Here is a 22845-nt window from a genome sequence, read left to right as displayed (position 1 = left end):
AGAAGAAAACTCAGCTAGACAACATGATGAAATGAGGAAAAGTATAAAGGACCTGAAAGAAGAAATGTAGAAGGAAATCAATGCCCTGAGAAAGAATGTAGCAGAGCTTGCCGAACTGAAGAATTTATTCAGTGAAATAAAAAACACAACCGAGAGATTAAAAAGCAGGCTAGCTGAAGTTGAAGAGAGAACCTCTGAACTTGAAGATGGGCTGTTTGAAATAACACAGGCAGACCAAAAAGAAAAAGAAAAAAGAATCAAAGGCATTGAAGAAAATCTGAGAGAGATATCAGACAAACTTAAGCGCTCAAATATCCAACTCATGGGTATGCCAGAAGGGGAGGAAAAAGGAGATTGTATTGAAAACATATTCAACAAAACAGTGGCAGAAAACTTCCCAGATATAGGAAAAATCACAGATCTTCAGATCCAGGAAGCTCAAAGATCCCCAAACGTATTCAAGTCAAAAAGGCCTCCTCCAAGACATGTTATACTCAAATTGGTAAAACTCAGAGACAAAGAGAGAATCTTAAAAGCTGCAAGAGAGAAGCATCAAATCACTTATAAGGGAGTCCCAATCAGGCTAACATCAGACTTTTCATCACAAACCCTAAAAGCCAGAAAGGAATGGGATGATATATTCAAAATACTAAAAGACAGAGATTGCCAGCCAAGAATACTCTACCCAGCAAGACTATCCTTCCAAAATGAAGGGCAAATAGTATATTTCTCAGACAAACAAAAACTGCTGGAGTTCACAACCACATGAATACCCTTATAAGAAATTTTCAAGGGATTACCGGGTTTAGTACCTGAAAAATAACCACCACTGCCATAAAAACCCAAGAAAAATCAAAACCCACTAGTATAATAAAAATGGCATTCATGAAGAGAAAACAAACAAAAAGGCTATCTACAACCCAAGGAACCAACAAATACAGAAAACAAACAGTACATCAGAAAGAAAGGAACAAAAGACACCTAAGACATCCAAACAATAATCAATAAAATGCTAGGAATAAATCAACACTTTTCAATAACAACTCAACATAAAAGGCTTAAATTCCTCAATCAAAAGACACAGACTGGCTGACGGGATTAAAAAGGAGAAGCAAACTATATGCTGCCTTCAAGAGACCCACCTCACCTATAAAGACATAACAATCATAAATATATATGCACCCGATGTTGGAGCAGCCAGATTTATACAACACACTCTATTAGACCTAAAGAAGGAAACAGACACTAATACCATAATAGCAGGGGACCTGAACACCCCACTGTCAATATTGGACAGATCATCTAGGCAAAGAATCACCAGAGAAACACAAGATCTAAACAATACTCTAGACCAATTGGACTTCGCAGATATCTACAGAACATTCCATCCAACAACCTCAGAATATTCATTCTTCTCATCAGCACATGGATCATTCTCCAGGATAGATCACATATTAGGTCACAAATCATTTAGTCTCAACAAATTCAAAAAAATTGGAATTATCCCATGTATTTTCTCAGACAACAATGGATTAAATTAGAAATCAATAACAAATGAAATTCTGGAAACTATACAAACACATGGAAATTAAACAGCATTCTACTTAATGACATATGGGTCCAAAAGAAATCAAACAGGAAATAAAAAAATGTACTGAAACGAATGAAAATAATGATACTTCATACCCAACCCTGTGGGATACTGCAAAAGCGTACTAAGGGGGAAATTTATCGCATTAAATGCTCACTTCAGAAGAATGGAAACATGGCAGGTGAACAACCTAACACTTCACCTTAAAGAACTAGAAAAACAAGAACAATCCAAACCTAAAGTTAGCAGATGGAAAGAAATGATTAAGATCAGAGCAGGGCCGAGCCTGTGGCTCGCTCGGGAGAGTGCAGCGCTGGGAGCACGGCGACGCTCCTGCTGCGGGTTCGGATCCTATATAGAAATAGCCAGTGCACTCACGGGCTGAGTGCCGGTCAGGAAACAGACCAAAAAAAAAAAAAAAAAAAAGATCAGAGCAGAACTGAATGAAACTGAAACCAAAAAAACAATACAAAAGATCAATGAATCAAAAAGTTAGTTTTTTGAAAAGATAAATAAAATTGACAAACCATTAGCATAGCTAACAAAAAAAGAAGAGAGAAGATTCAAATAAAAAAATTAGAAATGAAAAAGGTAATATTACAACTGATACACCTGAAATACAAGGAATCATTCGAGACTACTGTAAACCACTATACGACGACAAGTTTGAAAATCTGGAGGAAATGGATAAATTTCTGGACACACACGAGCTCCCAAAACTGAGCCATGAAGATGTAGAAAATCTGAACAGACCACTAACAATAAAGGAGATTGAAGCTGTTATCAGAAGGCTCTCAACAAAGAAAAGCTCAGGACCAGATGGATTCACAGCAGAATTTTACCAAACATTCAAAGAGGAATTGACACCGATTCTTTACAAACTATTCGAAAAGATTTAAACAGACGCAAATCTCCCAAACTCATTCTATGAAGCAAACATCATCCTGATACCAAAACCAGGTAAAGATACAACCAAAAAGGAAAACTACAGGCCGATATCCTTGATGAATATAGATGCAAAAATCCTCATTAAAATACTAGCAAACAGAATACAGCAACACATACGTAAAATTATTCAACACGATCCAGTGGGATTCATCCCAGGGATACAAGGTTGGTTCAACATACGCAAATCAACATACACCATATTAATAAAATCAAACACAGGGACCATATGATCATCTCTATAGATGCTGAAAAAGCATTTGATAAAATTCAGCACTCATTCATGACAAAGACCCTCTATAAGTTAGGTATAGATGGAAAGTATCTCAACGTAATTAAAGCCATATATGATAAACCCACTGCCAATATCATCCTGAATGGGCAAAAGCTGAAAGCTTTTCCTTTAAGAACAGGAAGTAGACAAGGATGCCCACTCTCACCACTCCTATTCAACATAGTGTTGGAAGTACTTGCCAGAGCAATCAGAGAAGAGAAGGAAATAAAGGGCATCCAGATTGGAAAAGATGAAGTCAAACTGCCCCTGTTTGCAGATGACATGATCCTATATATTGAACAGCCTAAAGCCTCTACAAAAAAACTCTTGGAATTGATAAATGATTTGAGCACAGTAGCAGGATACAAAATCAACACACGAAAATCAGTAGCATTTCTTTTCTCCAATAGTGAACATGCAGAAGGAGAAATCAAGAAAGCTTGCCCATTTACAATAGCCACCAAAAAAATAAAATACTTAGGAACTGAGTTAACCAAGGAGGTGAAAATTCTCTACAATGAGAACTACAAACCACTGCTGAGAGAAATTAGAGAGGATACAAGAAGATGGAAAGATATCCCATGCTCTTGGATTGGGAGAATCAACACAGTGAAAATGTCCATACTACCCAAAGTGGTATACAAATTCAATGCAATCCCCATCAAAATTCCAATGACATTTTTCTCAGAAATAGAAAGAACTATCCAGACATTTATATGGAATAACAAAAGACTACGCATAGACAAAGCAATGCTGAGCAAAAAAAAAAAAAAAGCTGGAGGCGTAACACTACCTGACATTAAACTATACTACAAAGCTATAATATCCAAAACAGTATTGTACTGGCTAAAAACAGACACACTCATCAATGGAATAGAATAGAGAATCCAGAAATCAACCCACACACCTACAGCCATCTGTTCTTTGACAAAGGCACCAAGCCTATACACTGGGTAAGAGACTGCCTCTTCAGCAAATGGTGCTGGAATAATTGGATCTCAATACACAGGAGAATGAAACTAGACCCATACCTTTCACCATACACTAAGGTCAACTCAAAATGGATTAAAGAATTAAATATACACCCTGAAACAATAAAACTTTTTATAGAAAACATAGATAAACACTTCAGGAAGTAGGACTCGATACAGACTTCATGAGTACGACCCCAAAAGCATGGACAACCAAAGGAAAAATAAACAAATGGGATTATATCAAACTAAAAAGCTTTTGCATAGCAAAAGAAACAATTAACAAAGTTAAAAGACAACCAACAGAGTGGGAGAAAATATTTGCAAAATATACATCTGACAAAGGATTAATATCCAGAATACACAAGGAACTCAAACAACTTTACAAGAAAAAAACAAGCAACCCAATTATAAAATGGGCTAAAGAGCTAAGTAGGCATTTCTCTAAGGAAGATATATGAATGGCCAACAGACATATGAAAAAATGCTCAACATCACTAAGCATTTGGGAAATGAAAATTAAAACCACACTGAGATACCATCTCACCCCAGTTAGGATGGCTAAAATTCAAAAGACTCTGAACGATAAATGCTGGCGAGATTGTGGAGGAAAAGGAACTCTCATACATTATTGGTGGGACTGCAAAATGGTGCAGCCTCTATGGAAATGGTATGGAGGTTCCTCAAACAATTGCAGATAGACCCAGGTATCCCACTGCTGGGAATATACCCAGAAGAACGGAAATCATCAAGTCTAAGGTTTCCCTGTTCCCCAATGTTCGTGGCAGCACTCTTTACAGTAGCTAAGAGTTGGAAGCAGCCCAAATGTCCATCATCGGATGAGTGGATACGGAAAATGTGGTATATCTACACAATGGAATACTACTCAGCTATAAAAAAAGAATGAAATACTGCCATTTTCAAGAACATGGATGGATCTAGAGAGAATTATATTAAGTGAAACAAGTCAGACACAGTAAGAGACATATCACATGTTCTCACTCATTTGTGGGAGCTAAAAATAAATAAATAAATAAATACACATTAAAAACCGGGGTGGGGGTGGGGGAGAAGACATAACAACTACAATTCCTTGAAATTGATACGACAAGCATACAGAAAGGACATTGTTGGGAGGAGGGGGGAGAGAGAGGAGGGAGGGAGGTTTTGGTAATTGGCCACAATAGTCAACCACATTGTATTTTGACAAAATAAAATAAAATTTAAAAAAACAAAAACAACACCAAAAAAAAACCAGAAGCAAACCAACCCATCCAGAGCACACACCGAACCACCACTTTTATCTAACTCTCAAATTCGAAGCCACTAACAACCTATCCAAATCACCCCAGTGCCAGATAACAGACAATTAAGGACAGCCCCTACACCCCAGAGTCCACTGAAATTATTCAAACTAGTTGACAAAAGGCCTGCTTACTCCGCATCACGAATTTCTTCCCATGAAAACCACAATGAAGTTTCCTGCCCACATTTCCCCTCTCTCTTTCCACCTGACCGGCCTCGGTACTTCTTCCCCATGTGGAGTGATATGCCCCCTCCTCTTGGAACTTCAAATAACGAACTATCTTTTCAATGCCATTGTCTCGTGATCTGTTAGCTTCAGTGTACGTGAATAATAATAAAGCCCATATTAAAAAAAAAAAAAAGAACACTCACTCTGGACACAGCCAAGTTTAAAGTGAACAAATCCACTTTGTGACTTTGGACCTGTTATACAACTCTCTGTGTCTTGGTTTCGCTAATTGTAAAATGGTGGTAAAAGGATTAAATGAATTATTATAAATGAAAGTCCTATGACACTGCCTAGCACAGGGTAGGTACTATTAAAGGGTATATCACCACTATGATTGTGATTTGGGTGGCAGAATGCAGATATTAAGAGCATGAACTCTGGCATCAGATTGTCAGTTTGGACCCTAGCTGCACCTCTGACCAGGTCTGTGCCTGGGAAGGTTCCTTAACCTTTCTAAACCCCACTTGAAACACTCTACTTGGTTTCTGCAGCATAACTTCCTCCTAGTTCTTCTCATTCTTCTCTGCAGCTTCTTCTCGGAATCCTTTTGTGATTCTTTCTGATGTTCCTGACCTTGATTGATGTCAGGCCTTAGGCCACTTTCCTATTTATGTTTACTCTCTAGCGATGTTCTTAGGGCCCAGGGCTTTAAAATGGATTTATACTCTGATGATTTACAAATTTATTTCTCCAGTTCCAACCTCCCTCTGAATTCCAGATTCATAAAATTGATGTCTACTCAGCATCTCTACTTGAATGTCAAAAATGCATCACAAATGTAACATATGCAAAACTCCCATCTTGATCTTCTTTCCCTCAATTCTATGCCTCCTCTACGCTCCTCACCTCAGTAAATAATTCAATGGCTACTCTCTTAGTTGCTCTGCCCCCAAACTTTGGAGTCATCCTTCTGCTCCCTTTCTGTAATAACCTACATCCATTCTGTAACTAATCCTGCTGGTTTTTCTTTAAAATACATCCAGAATCTGACAAACTCTCACCGCCCCACAGCTACCACCCTAGTCCAAGGCCACAACACCTCTCCCTTGGATCACTGTAAGATTCTCCAAACAGGTCTCTCTGCTCCCATTCTTTCTCCCAGTTTATTTTCCATTAAGCAGCCAGAGTGATTCTTCATTTCCCTTGAAGTACAATCCAAAGTTCTTCTTACAGCCTCCAAGACCCTTCACGATGAGGCCCACTGATTCTCTCTCACTCCATGTCCTCCCTTCTCCCCCTCACCTCTTCCACTCCTGCTGTAACTGGAAATACCAATTATGCTCCTACTGAATGGTCTCTGTACTGTGCTTCCCTTTGCCTGATATACTCTTTCTCAAGATATAGCCCATCCCTCTCCCAGATATGAAAGGAGAGAGAGGAAACAGAAATTGAGAAACAAATATACCAGAGTAAAAAGGCATAGGCACAATTTAATGTGGCTTACTGCAGGTCTTTGCTGAAATACCATCTTACCAGAGAGAACTTCCCTATTTTATATTAAATTGCACCTGTGCCTTCTCGATCCACTTAATCTGCTTATTCTTTGTCACAACACTTTTCACACAGATTGTTTATCGGCTTATGTTTCCTTCCTTCCCCTCACATGCATGATCATAAGTACCATAAGAGCAAGAACAGTGCCCAGAAGAGTAGGCACTCAATATATAATGTTAAATGAATGTACTCCTTTTCTAGTTATAACACATAACACACTACCCTCAAACTCAGTAGCTTAAAACAACCACCAATTTATTACACCTCATGATTATGCAGATTAGGGAATCAGGCAGGTGATTTAAGAATCACTTAGCTAGGTGATTCTTCAGTTTCATTTGTTATTGAGAGAGGTAATTTGGTGATATTTAGCTTGTGGATGGACTTGTCTGGACAGTCCAAAAAGGCTTCAGCTACATGTCTGCTGGGGACAGCTGGATGGATGAGGCTAGGCTGGGACTACAGACTAGCATGCCTACACATAATTTCTTCAGCATTTCAGCCTCAGAATGGTCAGACATCTTATATAGTGGCTCATGGTTCCAAGAGTGAGTGTTCCAGCAAACAGGGTAGAAACTACATGGACTGTTATAACTAAACTCCAGAAGTCATATAGCATCATATTCCACCATGCTCTACTTGGTTGAAGCAGTCATAAGATCACCCAAATACAAAGGAAGGAAACAGAGATCCTATCTTTTGATAAGAAGAATACTGAAGAATTTGCAGCCATATTTTAAAGTGCCACACCTCATAACTCACAGTACAGAGCTTTGGGCCTGGCTGGTGTTCAGGAAATTTTGGTTGCATCAAAATGGAATTACAGAATGGGATTTTCAATTATGCTACTATAAATGGAAGTGAAAATAATTTTACAAGGAATAATTAATTTTAAATGGTTTGCATACTTTCAAAACAAAAGAAAACATCAAACTCAATACAGAATGCCTGTGGTGGGCTGAGCAGTAGACTGGAGCATAGTTAAGAAAAGAATCAGTGAGCTTGAAGATATGTTAATACAAACATTTCAAACTGAACTAAAAAGAGAAAAAAGGATAAAAAAAAAAAAAAAAGAAACAATATCCAAGAACTGTGGGACAATTACAAAGGGTATAACATACATGAAATGGAAGGAGAAAGAGAAAAAGGAGCCAAAGTATTTTAAGTAATAATGGCTGATAATTTTCCAAAATTAATGATAGACCCCAAACCGCAGATCTGGGATGCTCTGAGAACACCAAGCAGGATAAACACCAAAAAATCTACACCTAGGGATACCGTAAAAATCCTTAATGTGTATCTTCCTAACAACAGAGCATCAAAATACATAGGCAAAGACTAGTAGAACTATAAGGAGACAAATAGACAAATACACTATTACAGGTGGAGACTTGAACACATCTCTATCAGTAACTGACAGGTCCAGCAGGCAGACAATCAGCAAGGATATAGCCAAAATGAACAGCTCCATCAATCAATTAGATCTAAGTGACACTTATAGAATATTTCATCCCACACTCTTTTCAAACTCACATGGAACATTCACCAAGACAGACCACATTCTAAGCCACAGAATATACCGCAACAAATTTGAAAGAATAAAGTCATAGGAAGCATGCTTTGAGACCAAACAAAATACAAAATAACATAGACTGGGTAGCTTAAACAACCAAAATTTATTTCTCGCAGGCCTGGAGGCTGGGAAGTCCAAGATCAAGGTGCCAGCCAATTCAGCTACTGGTGAGGACTGCTCCCTTTTTGCTATGTCCTCACATGGTGCAGGAGAGCGAGCTCTGGTGTCTCTTCCTCTTTTTATAAGGGCACTAGACCTATTGGATTAGGGCCTCACTTTTATGACCTCATTTAACCTTTATCGCCTCCTCAGAGGCCCTATCTCCAAATACAGCCACATTGCAGGTTAGGGTTTCAACATGAATTTTGAAGGGACACAAATATTCAGTCCATTACACCAGACTATCCAAGAAAAAAAGAAGAGACAAAAATATCAGAAGACATAAACATCATAAATGAAGGAGAGATCATCAGTACTGATCCCATGTATATTAAAGGAATAATAAAGGAATATTATGAATAACTATGCCCACAAATTTGATAACTTAGATGAAATGGACCAATCCTTGGAACACAACCTACCAAAACTCACACGAGGAGAAACAGATGATCTGAATAGGCCTATATTGATTAAACAAATTGAGTCAATATTTAACCTTCCAAAATCAGGTCCAGATGGGTTCACTGGTGAACTTTTATCATGTACTTAAGGAAGAAATTATACCAATTGTACACAATTCTTTCCAGAAAATATAAACAGAGGGAACATGTGTTAACCAATTTTGTAAAACTAGCATTACACTAACAACAAAACCAGATAAAGACATTATTAGAAAAGAAAACTACTGGTCAATCTCTCACAAGCAAAGAGGCAAAAATCCTTAATAAAATATTAGCAAATTGAATCCAAAACATGTATAAGAAAAATTATGTACCGTGACCAAGTGGGATTTATCCCAGATATATATGGCTGATTCAAAATTCAAAAATCAATGAATATAATACATCACATCAACAAGCTAAAGAAATCCATATGATCATATCATTAGGTACAGAAAAAGCATTTGACAAAAGCCAACACCCATTCACGAGAAAAACTCTGAGCAAACTAGGACTAGAGAAGAACTTCTGCAAAAACCCTATAGCTAATATCATACTTGATGGTGAAAAACTTATGGGGAAAGATTAAGAACAAGCAAGGATGTCCTTCTCACAACTACTATTCAACATCACACTGTAAGTCCTAGTGAATGCAATAAGAAAAGGAAATAAAAGGCATACAAATTAGGAAGGAAGAAAGAAAATTTTGTTCACAGATGATGACATGCTTATACAGAAAATTCCAAACAACTGACCAAAAAACTCTTATAGATAATAAGCAATTACAGCAAGGTTACAGAATATAAGGTCAATTGCTTTCCTATATACCAGCAATAAACAAATGGAATTTGAAATTAAAAATACAATAGCTTTTATATTAGCATCAAGGAAGATAAAGTACTTAAGAATAAATAAACAATATATGTACAAGAGCCACACGAAGAAAATGACAAAAGTCAGATGATTAAAGAAATCAAAGAAAATCTAAATAAATGGAGGTACATTCCATGTTGATGGATAGTATGACTCAATATTGGTAAGATGCTAGTTCTTTCCAACTTGATCTATGGATTCAATACAATCCCAATCAATACCCAAGCAAATTTTTTTATATTAAAAAAACTGATTCTAAAATTTATACAGAAAGGCAAAAGACCCAGAGGAGCCAACATAGTACTGAATTAGAATGGTATCAGAGGACTGACATTAAATGAGTTTAAGACATGCTATAAAGCTATAGAAATCAAGAGGGTATGGTACTGGTGGAAGAATAGACAAATAGATCAATGGAAAACAATAGTGAGCCCAGAAATAGGCCCACACGAATATGGCCACCTGACCTTTTACAAAAGAGCAAAGACAATTCAATGAAGAAAAAATAGTCTTTTCCAGAAATGGTACTGAAAAATGGACATCCACAGGCAATATATATATATATATACATGCATATGTGTGTGTGTGTGTGTGTGTGTGTGTATATCGATCTAGACACTGACCTTACACCTTTCACAAAAATTAACTCAAAATGAGTCACAGCTCTAAATGTAAAATGCAAACTATAAAATCTCTAGAAGATAACTCAGGAGAAAATCTAGGTGACCTTGGGTTTGGTAATAAGTTGATATACAACTCCAAAAACACAATGCATAAAAAAACTGAAGTCAGACTTTATTAAAATTTAAAACTTCTGCTCTGCAAAAGACACTGCTAGCAGAAGGGAAAGACAACCCATAGACTGGGAAAAAATATTTGCAAAACACATTATTCATCAGACAAAGGACTGAGAAAATGAACCACCAAATTAAAAATTGGCAAGAACCAAGGTTAAGGGTTTAGATCCCCACAGCTGGAAAAAGAAAAAGAAAAAAAATCTGAACAGACTTCTCAAAGAAGATACACAGATGGAAAATAAGTATATGAAAAGATGCTCAACATCATATGTCATTAGGGAACTGTACATTAAAGCAACAATGAGGTACCACTATATACCTATTCGAATGTCTAAAATCCAAAAAACTGACAATACCAAATACTGACAAAAATTTAGAGCAACAAGAACTTTCATTCATTGCTGGTGACAATGCAAAGCTAAACGTAGACTAACTATATGATCCAGTAATTACACTCCTTGGTATTTACCCAAACGAGCTGAAAACCTATGTCCACACAAAAATCTGCACATGGATGTTTATGGCAGCTTTGTTCATAATTGCCAAAACTTAAAAACCACCTATATGTCCTTTAGTTGGTGAATGGATAAACTGTGGCATATTCAGATAATGAAATATTTTTCAGTGCTGAAAAGAAATGAGATAGCTCCCATGGGACAGAAGTCTTGATATGCGTTAGTGGAGTCCTTTGCAATGTGACTTTGCCACTCATACAAAGAGATGGACTGGATTTCTCCACCTCTTTACTTTGGGCTGGACCCTGTGACTTTCTTTAGCCAATGGGACATTAGTAAACACGATGCAAGCAGATACTTAAAAAGCACTTGTGCACTAAGGCTTGCCCTCTTGCTGTCTTGGGAACCTGCTACCACCACCAGGTAACTGAGGCTGGACTCATCACCTCAGCATTGTCATGAGCTTCCCAGATGATGAGGGACACATGGCCAAGTCATTCCTGTGGCCACAACTGACACTAGGCCAACCATCTGTTACATGAAAAATAACAATTTCTAGTGCTTTAAGTCATGAAGCCTTGTACTAGTGTTTGCAGCGAATCATTCACTCTTTAAGAATAAAAAGATTCAGAATTATCATACCTTTTAACATTTGTTCTACAGTTTCATTCTAGTATGCTTTCTTGTGAGAAGAGCTCATTATAGCTTGCAATGGAAGAGGTGTACATGAATTAGAGTCTACTTTTCAATATCTGGAAGCATCCATGGGAATGGGTCACGAAACTTATCAAAAATACTTGGCTTTTAAAGGTCCAAACAACTCAAGCGTACATTAATAGATAAATGGACAAACAAAATGTGGTACATTCATACAATGGAATATTATTCAGCTATAAACAGGAATGAGGTTCTGACACATACTTACAACATGGGAGAACCTTGAAGGCATTATGCTAATTGAAATAAGCCAGACACAAAAGGACAAATATTGTATGATTCCACTTATAAAAAAATATCTAGATTAGGCAAATTCATAGAGACAGTAGTTTAGAGGTTACCAGGGACTGGGGTGATGGTTATATAACATCGTGAATATAATTAATGCCACAATTCAGTACACTTAAAAATGGCAAGTTTTATGCTATAAATATTCTATCACAGTATTTAAAAATTAATAATTTAATATACCCTTGAATTGTACACTTTAAATGGGTGAATTGTATGTTATATAAATTATATCTCTATAAAGCTTTCTTAAAAAAAGAAAAATCAAAACAACACCAAAAATAACACTTGGCTTCACTTTTCTCCTTAGATAGGAACTATCTAGCACACTGCACTTCTCTTTTTGCCTTCATTGCCAGGAAACTCAGGACTATGTTTTATGTTTAAGCACAGCAATTCAACTGGCACACAGATATGCTAAAACCTAATAGCGATCATCACTGTTTTCAACATCATCATCAAATCAGAAGTTCCAGATTCCTGTTCATATCCACATTATGTGTCTTCCTTTGTCCCACATCTTCATCTTTGCTAACTAAAATTCTTCAATTGATTTTTCTCCAGGCCCCCAACAGACCCTAAAGTAAACTCAGATATTGATCCTCTAGGGTTTTTAGTTCTGTAAATGTGATGTTACAGCTAATCAACCTTCAGAGCAAGGAGAACAGCTCATGCTAACCAGTAATGTGGGGCCTCAAAAGCAGTGGGGACATCAACAGGTTAACTAGCATCATTTAAAACCACCTTTGACCAATTCCTGGGGAGTTTTTTGCCACAAAAAATCAATAGGCTCAAATTTGATAACACAGACACAGAAACAACCTTTTCATTCTCTGTGCATAGACAAATACTCAAAAATTCTCCTAATGCCTATAGTTTCCAATAAATACTAGAAAAGTATATCCCCAAATTCCAAGGACTTTGGTTTTAAGGTCATAGAAAAAGTCATTTGTATAGGAGAATGGGAGACAGAACATTCCTGACTTCTAGAGAAATGTTAAGCAGTAATTCCATACCCATACTCACCATTTTTCACCTCAGAAAAAGAATGAGTCCTGGGTAAGTACGCTAGTCTCCCAGTTAGCCTACTAAAGTACTAACTTATCCAACGTGCAATAAAAATAAGACTACAAACACAAAACCCAAAATAGATACATTCCATGTCTGGTAATAAAGTTTCTGATAAAGTAATATTTAATGCCTCCTGTACCTCTTTGGTGAGAAAAGTATTAATAGAAAAATCCATTTAGCTTGCTTCTCCAATAAATCAAATATCCCAAGGACAGGAACCATGTCAGTTCTTCTATGCATAGCACAAGTACTTTGTACTTGGATATGCTCTCAATAAATATTTCCTGAACATCAATTTGCAGACAGACTATAAATTAAACTTTATACAATAAGCAGATAATGATTGGTAAGAGGCAATATATTAAAAGGTATAATGGTGCTCTAAAAGAGAAGATATGCCCTCATATACAAGAACATCCGCTTGGCGTTTCACTGCTGCCAGGACTATTGGAATAAAAGGGTGACCAGCATCACGTAACTGAAAGTTATGGGGGTGGTATGGGGGTCGAGGAGGCAGGCTGTATGAAGGGCTCTGCCCCCAGTGGCTTATGTGACACTACTATGTCTCTTGCCTTAGTTTCCTCATTTATAAAAGGTGAGATCTTCCATAGCCTGTTTACTTAGGTTCCTTCTACCCATAAAAAATAATTTGATGCTATTAGTACTATTTTTTTTATCCCAGAATCAGTTTTCAGCAGTTAACAAGTTTTCTACACTGTAGATACACAAAAACTTTGTACAAAATTTTCTTCCACCTAGTATCTCTAATAGTGAAAAAGCATATAGGAGCTTTCATGAATTAGATATTATAAGTGCTCAAAATATATAACACTGATGTTCCTATTTGACACTAGAGATTCCAATGTCCTCATATTTACATTCAGAAAAGGAAAGCTGGTTTAGAAATACAATTAGAAGAACTTATTAACTCATATTTAGTCACAGGACAGAAAAGGCATTATGGGAAGGAATATAAGGATTAAGCAAATTAATTAGATACAAAGTTCTTAGTCTTTAAAATTGAATTCCTAGTAAGTTTAACTATTTGTCACCTTCTATGGTACCAGAAGTTCAAAATGAATTTACTTCCTAAAAGGCTTGAGGGTCGGGAATGGTGAGAAAGAATTATGAATTAACCAGAAATTGTTTGGATATAATTATAAACTGTCAATCACCACAGTTCAGTGATATTCAGACTTTTAAACCTATTTTGTTTAAAAAAAAAAAAGAGAGAGAAAGTAAAAGAAAGAAAATTAGATCTTATCTAAAAGACTACTTATGAGACTTAAGGAACTTACACATTCATGGCTAAGTGCTCAGTAATACATTCTCAGTGGAAAGGTCTCTAAAAATGTCTATAATTAAAAACAGAAGAGTAAAAAAAAATTGAATGGCTTACTCTCTTGTTGGTGAGTTAGTAGAGGATTCCTTTTTTGAATCAGGAGAGCTTAGGGTTTGCAAAATATGATTATTTTTGTCAGTGGATAGGGCATCTCTTTCTTGCTCAGTGTGGATTAATTTTAAGGCCTGTATTCCATCTTCTCCTTCTATCTTGTCACCCGGTTTTGGCTGTGGTTCTGGACTCCTTAAAATCAGATCATCCTCACTTACAGAAACTGTGAGGTCACTGCTGCTGCTCAAATCTTCCTCCTGTTTCTCTTGCATTTTTCTGAACATTTTTTGTTCTTGCATTTGTCGTTGTGACTTTGAGTCCCCATGAGCAAGATGATCTGTAAGAGGGGATATGAATAGATGACTGATCACTAACTTCAGAGAGAAGTGAGATAACACAGAGCAGGATTAGGCATCAGTTAAACACATGCAGAAACAATCCACAACTAATTAGAGTATTTAAAAACTCAAAAATATTAACAAATATTTTAAAAAATATCACGGTAGGTTAAAAAATATCACAGTAGATTTAAAAATCAGTGAATCTACTCGCAAAAATATTTAAGAATTCATTAGAATGGAATTTGTTGGCAAAGCCACTATTTTGTTTTTTTTGACAAAGAAATAAAATGAGTATATTTTGTCCTTACATGAAATCACTACCACCCAGAAAGACTAAATGCCAATAAAAACCAGCAAAGAAACTCAGCCGCTCATCCCACCTGAGAAACCTTCCCAAGCACAATGCTTCTCTTGAGACCACTTATTTTCAGATGCACAGTATTCTGAAACTGATATCAGAGATACTGGTGGGCTGCTCTTTCTTCCTCGACTTCAATATGTTCCCATGTCAGTATTTCTCCCTCTGATCCCTCTGATCTGCTGGAACTGTCACACTTTAAATCAGTAGTTCTGTGCTCTGGACTTAATCTTTCCTGTAACAGGGAATGGAGTTCAGCAGACTTTTTGCCTTCAGATAAATTACTCTTACCATGACGTGCGTTGCTTCCTATCTCCAAGCAACGAGTTTGTTCCTCCTCAGAAAATAAACTGGCTGTGACTGGCGTTTTCTCACCAATATGAAAAGATGTCTTTCCATCTGTTTTGTCAGACTTATTTAAGTACTGTGTGTCACTACTAGTTTGTACTACACAGCTGTCTGTCACGTTACTGCTCTGGGCTGTCTGCCGGTGTGAACATGGGTCAGGAATTGAAAAGTTCTTTGGGGGTTGGGGAGATTTCTGCTCTGCACTGAAATCTCCAATGCTTGAGATGGCTGACATTTGGCGGCCCATAAAGATTGTTGCTGGATGATACAATCCTCTTGATACCACTATCGTCGAGTTAATTCCTGCTGGCATTACAACCTGCAGTACCAAAACAGATGTGAGTTAAATATATTGTGTATGAACAATTAGGTTGTTTCTAGAAATGAAAGGATCTAAAGGAAGCATGACCACCAAAATAGTAGCTACTATATTTCATAAAACTCACAGCTTTCTATATAATGAATGAGCAAAAAACAGTACAGTCCATACTATCTAATTGTAACAATGATGTTGCTTCACAAAGCAAATAGTGAGGGAACTAGAGAATCTATATTTCTGAAAAAGGGATGCATGCATCACACAATGCAAATGTGCTTAATACAACTGAACTATGTACTCGAAAATGGTAAATTTTATGTGATGTATATTTTACCACAATAAAAAACAAAAAAAGCTATGAGTTCTAAAAGCTCTCCACAGAGAAGTTTGGAATCAATGGAACTAGGGAGGTACTTGATCCAAAAAACAAACAAACAAACAAACAAAAAACACCAAAGAGCGAATGAGAAGGACATACAAAGGAGGTTTCAAAACTCTATTTCCAGAATTATGTGTAATATTTAAAAACTTCCGCTAATCATCTGCAGGATGGCATTAAAATATACTGCATCATGTGGAAAATATTTATAATTTCTAGTCAAACTGTAAATAATAGCAACAGGTTTTGCTGAACATCTTCAAGCAATTTTAAAGACATTTAAAGCAATGTAAATGTACTGGCATGTCTATGGGACAAGAAGGGAGCATTGTCTCGTCTTTAGAAAGAGAGAAGTAACTGGTTCAGTAGATTGATCGAGGACACACAGTAGGAAGCAGAACAACAATCATGAAGCCTTTGGAAAGTTAAGTGTTTTTCTTCTAAAGGGACCAAAGCACTTCCAACACATAAGAGCATTTAATTAACACAGGCATATGGAGTAGATGGGGAGATATATTTGCACCCCTCCTCTGCAGATGGAAAAACTGAGATCCAAAGTTTGACAGAGAAGATGTCATACACACAACTGAAACAGAATTTTGAGAGAGAAAATGCCATATGTACAGCTGAAACAGAATTTTCAAATATATTGTCTCTTCTATATCCAAAATAAAAGAAACAACTTTTAAGTTAACAACAAATGAACAGGGATGTCAGAGAAAACGGTGGAATAGGACCTCTGAAAATTCTCTGCCCCATAAAATGAATAAAACTGGAAAAAAATTTCATAATAAATTTCAGAACTCTGTAAATTAACCACAAGCTTGCAGCATTCTGGGGAGCATTTATTCAAGAATAACAGCCAAATTGTAATAAGAAAAGTGAGCTTTGTGGCATTTTAACTTCCCTTATTCCCATTCCTCTCTCCCCAGGTCTGTGGTAAACTTGAAAACAGTCTGTACTCAGTGTAAATCAACAGGCCTAGCAGCCACTGGAAGGGGCAAAATAGGGATGGCATTCTTTCAAAGCCCCAATCCTAGAGAAAAGTCATTATTTGACCTGTCTGGTTATTCCTGGAAGACCTCATTTAAAAGACCTGTCTTTATTTGACCTGACTCAGAGCCCACCCAGTACAAACAACATTCTCCCTGGAGGTGTTTGTTGAAAATAATCAGAGGCAACTGTTTAACATCAAGGCTGCTTAAGGCAGTGGACAATACATAGGGCAAAGAATAGGCTAGCCAGAAAAAGAAAAAGCTGATGAATGAAATGTCTACAGGGAGCTCTGAAAAGATCCAATATATTCCTGGGACTCTAGAAGGACATCTGCATGCCCAGGTCTGTGGTCATGCCCAGGAAAAGTCCTAAGCTGTCACCTCTGGCTTACCTTGAGGCTCTGTGTGAGCAGGAAGCGAAGGCTAAGGTGGAGTTGTAAACAGCCTGAATGAGTGTTGAAGTAGTGCCCCAACACACACCTAGAGCCACTTGGCAAAGACTGTGAGAATTCTGGTTCTAAGCATTTAAAGAAACATCTCTCTAATCATTAGCTAACCACTAAGTTAACTGAATAGAAACTTCAGTGACCACACATAAAAAAGAATACAGACTTTACATAACTAGCTCAGAAAATCACTAAGCAAACAAATACTATAACAACAAACAGCAACAACAAATTCTGGGAGAGGCAGAATCCAATTTTCAGAGTTGCCACATTTTATTATTTAAAACATCAAAATTTCAACAAAATATCAGGAGACATGAAAGAAACAAGAAACTATAACCCATACACAGGAGGAAAAAAAAGACAAAAGAAACTGTTCCTAAGTTTACAGGTATTAACCTTAGTAGACATAGGCTTTAAATTCACTATTAAAAATATGTTCAAAGAACTAAAGGAAATCATGTCTTAAGAACCAAAGTAAAGTATGAGAACAATGACCAAATAGGATTATTAATAAAGAGATAGGAATTATAAAATATATAACCAAATAGAAATGTAGAAATTCTGAAGCTGATAAGTGCAATCTAGCAAACACTTGTAAGTCTGTAAGAATTTTTTTAAATAAAAAAAATGTACAATCACCTCAATGAAAAATTAACTAGACAGTCTCAGTAGCAGATCTGAACAGGCAGAAGAATTAGTGAACTTAAATATAGGTATGTTGAGATTATCCAGTCTGAGTAAAAGAAAGAAAAAAGAATAAAGAAAAATGAACAGAGCCTCAGAGACCTCTGGGACACCATTAAGCATACTGACTTACACATTAATTGAAGTCCAGAAAGAGAAGCGAGAGAGAAGGTGACAAAGAGTTTTGAAGAAACAATTGCGAAAACTTCCCAAATTTGATGAAAAACATTAATATGTATATATCTGAGAAGCTCAACAATGTCCAAGTAGGATAAATTTAAAAAGATCCACATCTACAAGCATTATAATCAAATTACTGAAAGACAAAGACAAAAAGAGAAGCTTGAAAGCAAAAATAAAGAAATGATGCCCTCACATTCAACTGATCCTCAATAAGATTAGGAGCTGATTTCTCACTGGAAGCCATGAAGGCTGGCCAGTAGTGGGATGGCATACTGATAATGTTGAAAGAGAAAGACTATCAGCCAAGAATTCTATATTCACCAAAACTTTCCCTCAAAAATTAAGGAGAAATTAACACATTCCTAGATAAACAAAAATAGAATTTGTCACTACCATACTGGCCTTACATGAAATACAACAGGAAGTCCTACAGGCTAAAATGAAAGGACATAAGACAGTAACTCAAATTCACATGAAGAAATAAAGAACAGTAGTAAGGGTAACTACATTGGTAAATATAAAAAGATAGTACAAATGTATTTTTTATTTGTAACTTTTTTTCCCCTATATGATTTAAAAGGCAACTTCATAAAGCAATAATTATAAATCTGCACTGATAAACAGCATATAAAATATAAAGATGTAGTTTATATTATACTAACATCACAAAGGAGTAGGAAGGGAATGGAGCTATACAGGAGCAAAGTTTTTGCATTGTATGAAATTAAGTTGGTATTAATCTAAATTAGATTATTAAAAATTAAGATATTAACTTAACCCACAATAAAAGAAATGACAAGGGAATTAAAATGGCACACTAGAAAATATTTTTTAACATAAAAGAGGGCAGTAATGGAAGAATAAAGGAACAAAAAAGATATTTACAGAATACAAATAGCAAAATGGCAGACAAAAATCCTGCCTCACTGGTAAATAGGTTAAATGTAAATGGATTAAATACTACAATTAAAGTTAGATACTGGAGAATACACCAAAAGAAAAAAAAAAAAAAACATGATCAAACTATATGATATGCTGTTTAAAAGAGACTCATTTTAGATTCAAAGACACAAATAGGTTAAAAGTAAAAGGATGGAAAAAGATAATCAGAGCCCTATGGAAAAAATATACTATGCAAACAGTAGCCAAAAGAAAGCTGTAATAGCTATACTACTATCAGACAAAATACAGATTTTAAAACAAGAATTGTTACTGAAGACAAAGTACATTTTATAATGATATAAAGGTAAATCCATGAAAAAGACATAACAATTAGAAACATACGTACACATAACGACAGAGCCCTAAAATACACAAGGCAAAAACTGAGAGAATTGATGGTAAAAATAGATGATTCAACAATAATACCAACATTCAATAATGGATAGAACTAAACAGAGGATCAATAAGGAAAATAGAGGACATGAATAACTGCAAACACACTAGACCTAACAGACATATACAGAAGACTCCACACACTAGCAGCAGAATATACATTCTTCTCAAGTGCACATAAAACATTCTTAAGAATATACTCATATGTATTCTTCATAGGCCATAAATTAAGTCTCAAGAAATTTAAAAAGATTGAAAATATGTTTTCTGATCAGATTACAATGGAATAAAATTAGAAATCAATAAGAAGGAAATGTGACAAATTCACCAATATATAGAAATTAAAAAACACACTCCTAAATAAACAATGGGTTAAAGAAAAAATCACAGGCAAAATTAGAAAATACTTTGAGATGTATGAAAAGGGAAAGACAACATACCAAAACCAATGGAAAGCAGTGAAAGCAGTATTTAGAGAAAAATTCACAGTTGTGAAGGCCTATCTTAAAAAAGAGGAAAGATCTGAAATTAATAACTTAATCTTCCATGGTAAGAAATGAGAAAAAGAGAAAACTAAATCCAAAGCAAGTAGAAGGAAGAAAATAATAAAGATTAGAGCAGAAACAAATAAATTAGCGAATTAAAAAGCAATGGAGAAAAATCAATAAAACCAAAAGTTGATTCTTTGAAAATATTAACAGATTGACAAACCTTAAGCTGGACTCAGCAAGAAATAAGGAGAGAAAACTCAAATTACTAAAATTAGAAATGAGAATGGGTACTTTGTTACTAACCTTACATAAGTAAAAAAAAAAATAAGGAAATACTACAAATAAGTGTATGCCAACAAATTAGATCACCTAGATTACACACTACCAAAATTGCTTCAAGAAGAAATAGAAAATATGAATAGACAAGTTAAGCAATAGAATTAGCAATCAGAAACTTCCCACAAAGAAAAGTCAAGGACCAGAAGGCTTCACTGGAAAGTTCTACCACACATTTAAAGGAGAATTAACACCAATCCTTCACAAATTCTTCTGAAAATAGGTGAGAAAGAAATATTTCTCAACTCATCCTATGAGGCTGGTCCCTGACACCAAAACCAGGCAAAGATGTCACAAGAAAACTAAAGACTACAATTTCCTATGAATATAGGTTAAAAAACTCTCAATAAATAGGTGAATCAGGCAGCATATAAAAAGGACTGTATTACTAAGTAGAACTAATCCCAGGAATGCAATGTTGTTTCAACATATGAAAATCAATTAATGTAATACACTATATTAATAGACTAAAGGACAACCCCCCCATATGATTATCTCAATAGACATAGAAAAAGCATTTGACAAAATCTCAAATGTATTTCATGATTTTAAAAAGAATCACTCAACAAACTAGAAATAAAAAAAAATTTCTTTCAACCTGATAATGAACATCTATGAAAAACCCACAGCTAACAACATCATAGTCAATGGTGAAAGACTGAAAGCTTTCCCGAAAGATAAGGATTAACACAAGAATGTCTGCTCTCACCTCTTCTATTCAACTCCGTACTGCAGATCCTAGCCAGAGTAGTAAGACAAGAAAAAGAAATGAAAGGCATCTAAATCAGACAAGAAGTAAAGCTATTTCTATTCACAGATAACAAGATCTTGTATAAAGAAAACCTTAAGGAATCCACAATAAAATGATTAGAATTAATAAATACATTCAGCAAGGTTAAAGAATACAAAACCAACAATCAATTATCAATACACAAATAGAAATAATATATTTCTATTCATTAGCAATAAACAATTAGAAATTGAAATCAGAGAACAATTCCATTTACCATAGCATCAAAGAGAATAAAGTGCATAGGATAAATCTAACAAAGATGTACAAGACATGTATAATAAAAACTGCAAAGCACTGATGAAAGAAATTAAAGACATAAATAAATGAAAAGACATTCTGTGGTCAAGAAACATGACTTAAAATTGTTAAGATGACAATACTCACCAAACTGATCTACAGATTCAGTGTAATGTTTATCAAAATCCCAGCTGGTATTTTTGCAGAAACTGACAAGCTGATACTAAAATTCATATGGAAATACAATGGATGAGAAATAGTCAAAACAATCTTGCAAAGAAGAAAAAGGCTGAAAGACTCATTTCCCAATTTCAAAACTTACTACAAAAATTACTTACTAGAGTAATTCTAGACTAAGTGGTACTGGCATAAGGATAGACATACAGATCAACAGAACAGAGCTGAGAGTTCAGAAATAAATCCATGTATCTACAGTCAACTGATTTTTGACATGGGTATCAAGATGTTTCAATGGGAAAAAAACAGTCTTTTGAACAAATGGTGTTATGACAATGGGATATCCATGCAATAATGAATAAAGTTGTATTCCTACCTCACACCATATACAAATTTTTAAAAAATGTATCAAAGATTTAAGTGTAAGATCTATAACCATAAAGCATTTAGAAGAAAACATCAGTGTACATCATTGTGACTCTGGATTAGGCAATGATTTCTTAGATACAGCACTGAAAGCACAGTCAACCAAAGGAAAAAGACTAATTGAACTTAATCAAAATTAAAAATTTTTGTGCTTCAGAGGACATCATCAGAAAAGTGAAAAGATAACCTACAGAATGGGTGAAAATACTTATAAATCATGTATCTGGTCATGATCTAGCATACAGAATACATAAAGAAATCATACAACTAGACAGCAAAAGACAAATAACCCAATTAAAAATGGTCGAAGAATCTGAAAAGACATTTCTCCAAAGAAGACATACAAATGGCCAACAAACAAATGAAATGTATATTCCCTCATTAGAGATATGTAATTCAAAAGCAAACTAAGATACCAC

General features: G+C 35.5%; 1 protein-coding gene across 5 annotated transcripts in view; it reads right to left on the bottom strand.

The window, feature by feature from the left end:
• Nucleotides 1–22845, bottom strand: part of KIZ (kizuna centrosomal protein) — a 144720-nt gene that overhangs the window by 84012 nt on the left and 37863 nt on the right. For 4 of the 5 annotated variants that reach the window (XM_063114537.1, XM_063114539.1, XM_063114538.1 and 1 more), the window contains 2 exons: nt 15566–15941; nt 14582–14912 (listed from right to left, as the gene is read on the bottom strand). In XM_063114537.1, coding sequence (XP_062970607.1) covers nt 14582–14912; nt 15566–15941 — 707 coding nt within the window. The remainder of the gene's footprint in view (nt 1–14581; nt 14913–15565; nt 15942–22845) is intronic. The other variant, XM_063114542.1, reaches the window with a different exon arrangement.

This window comes from Cynocephalus volans, chromosome 11 (genome assembly GCF_027409185.1).
Source record: "Cynocephalus volans isolate mCynVol1 chromosome 11, mCynVol1.pri, whole genome shotgun sequence".
NCBI classification, from domain to species: Eukaryota; Metazoa; Chordata; class Mammalia; order Dermoptera; family Cynocephalidae; genus Cynocephalus; species Cynocephalus volans.
This window is presented reverse-complemented; position numbering and strand designations above follow the sequence as displayed.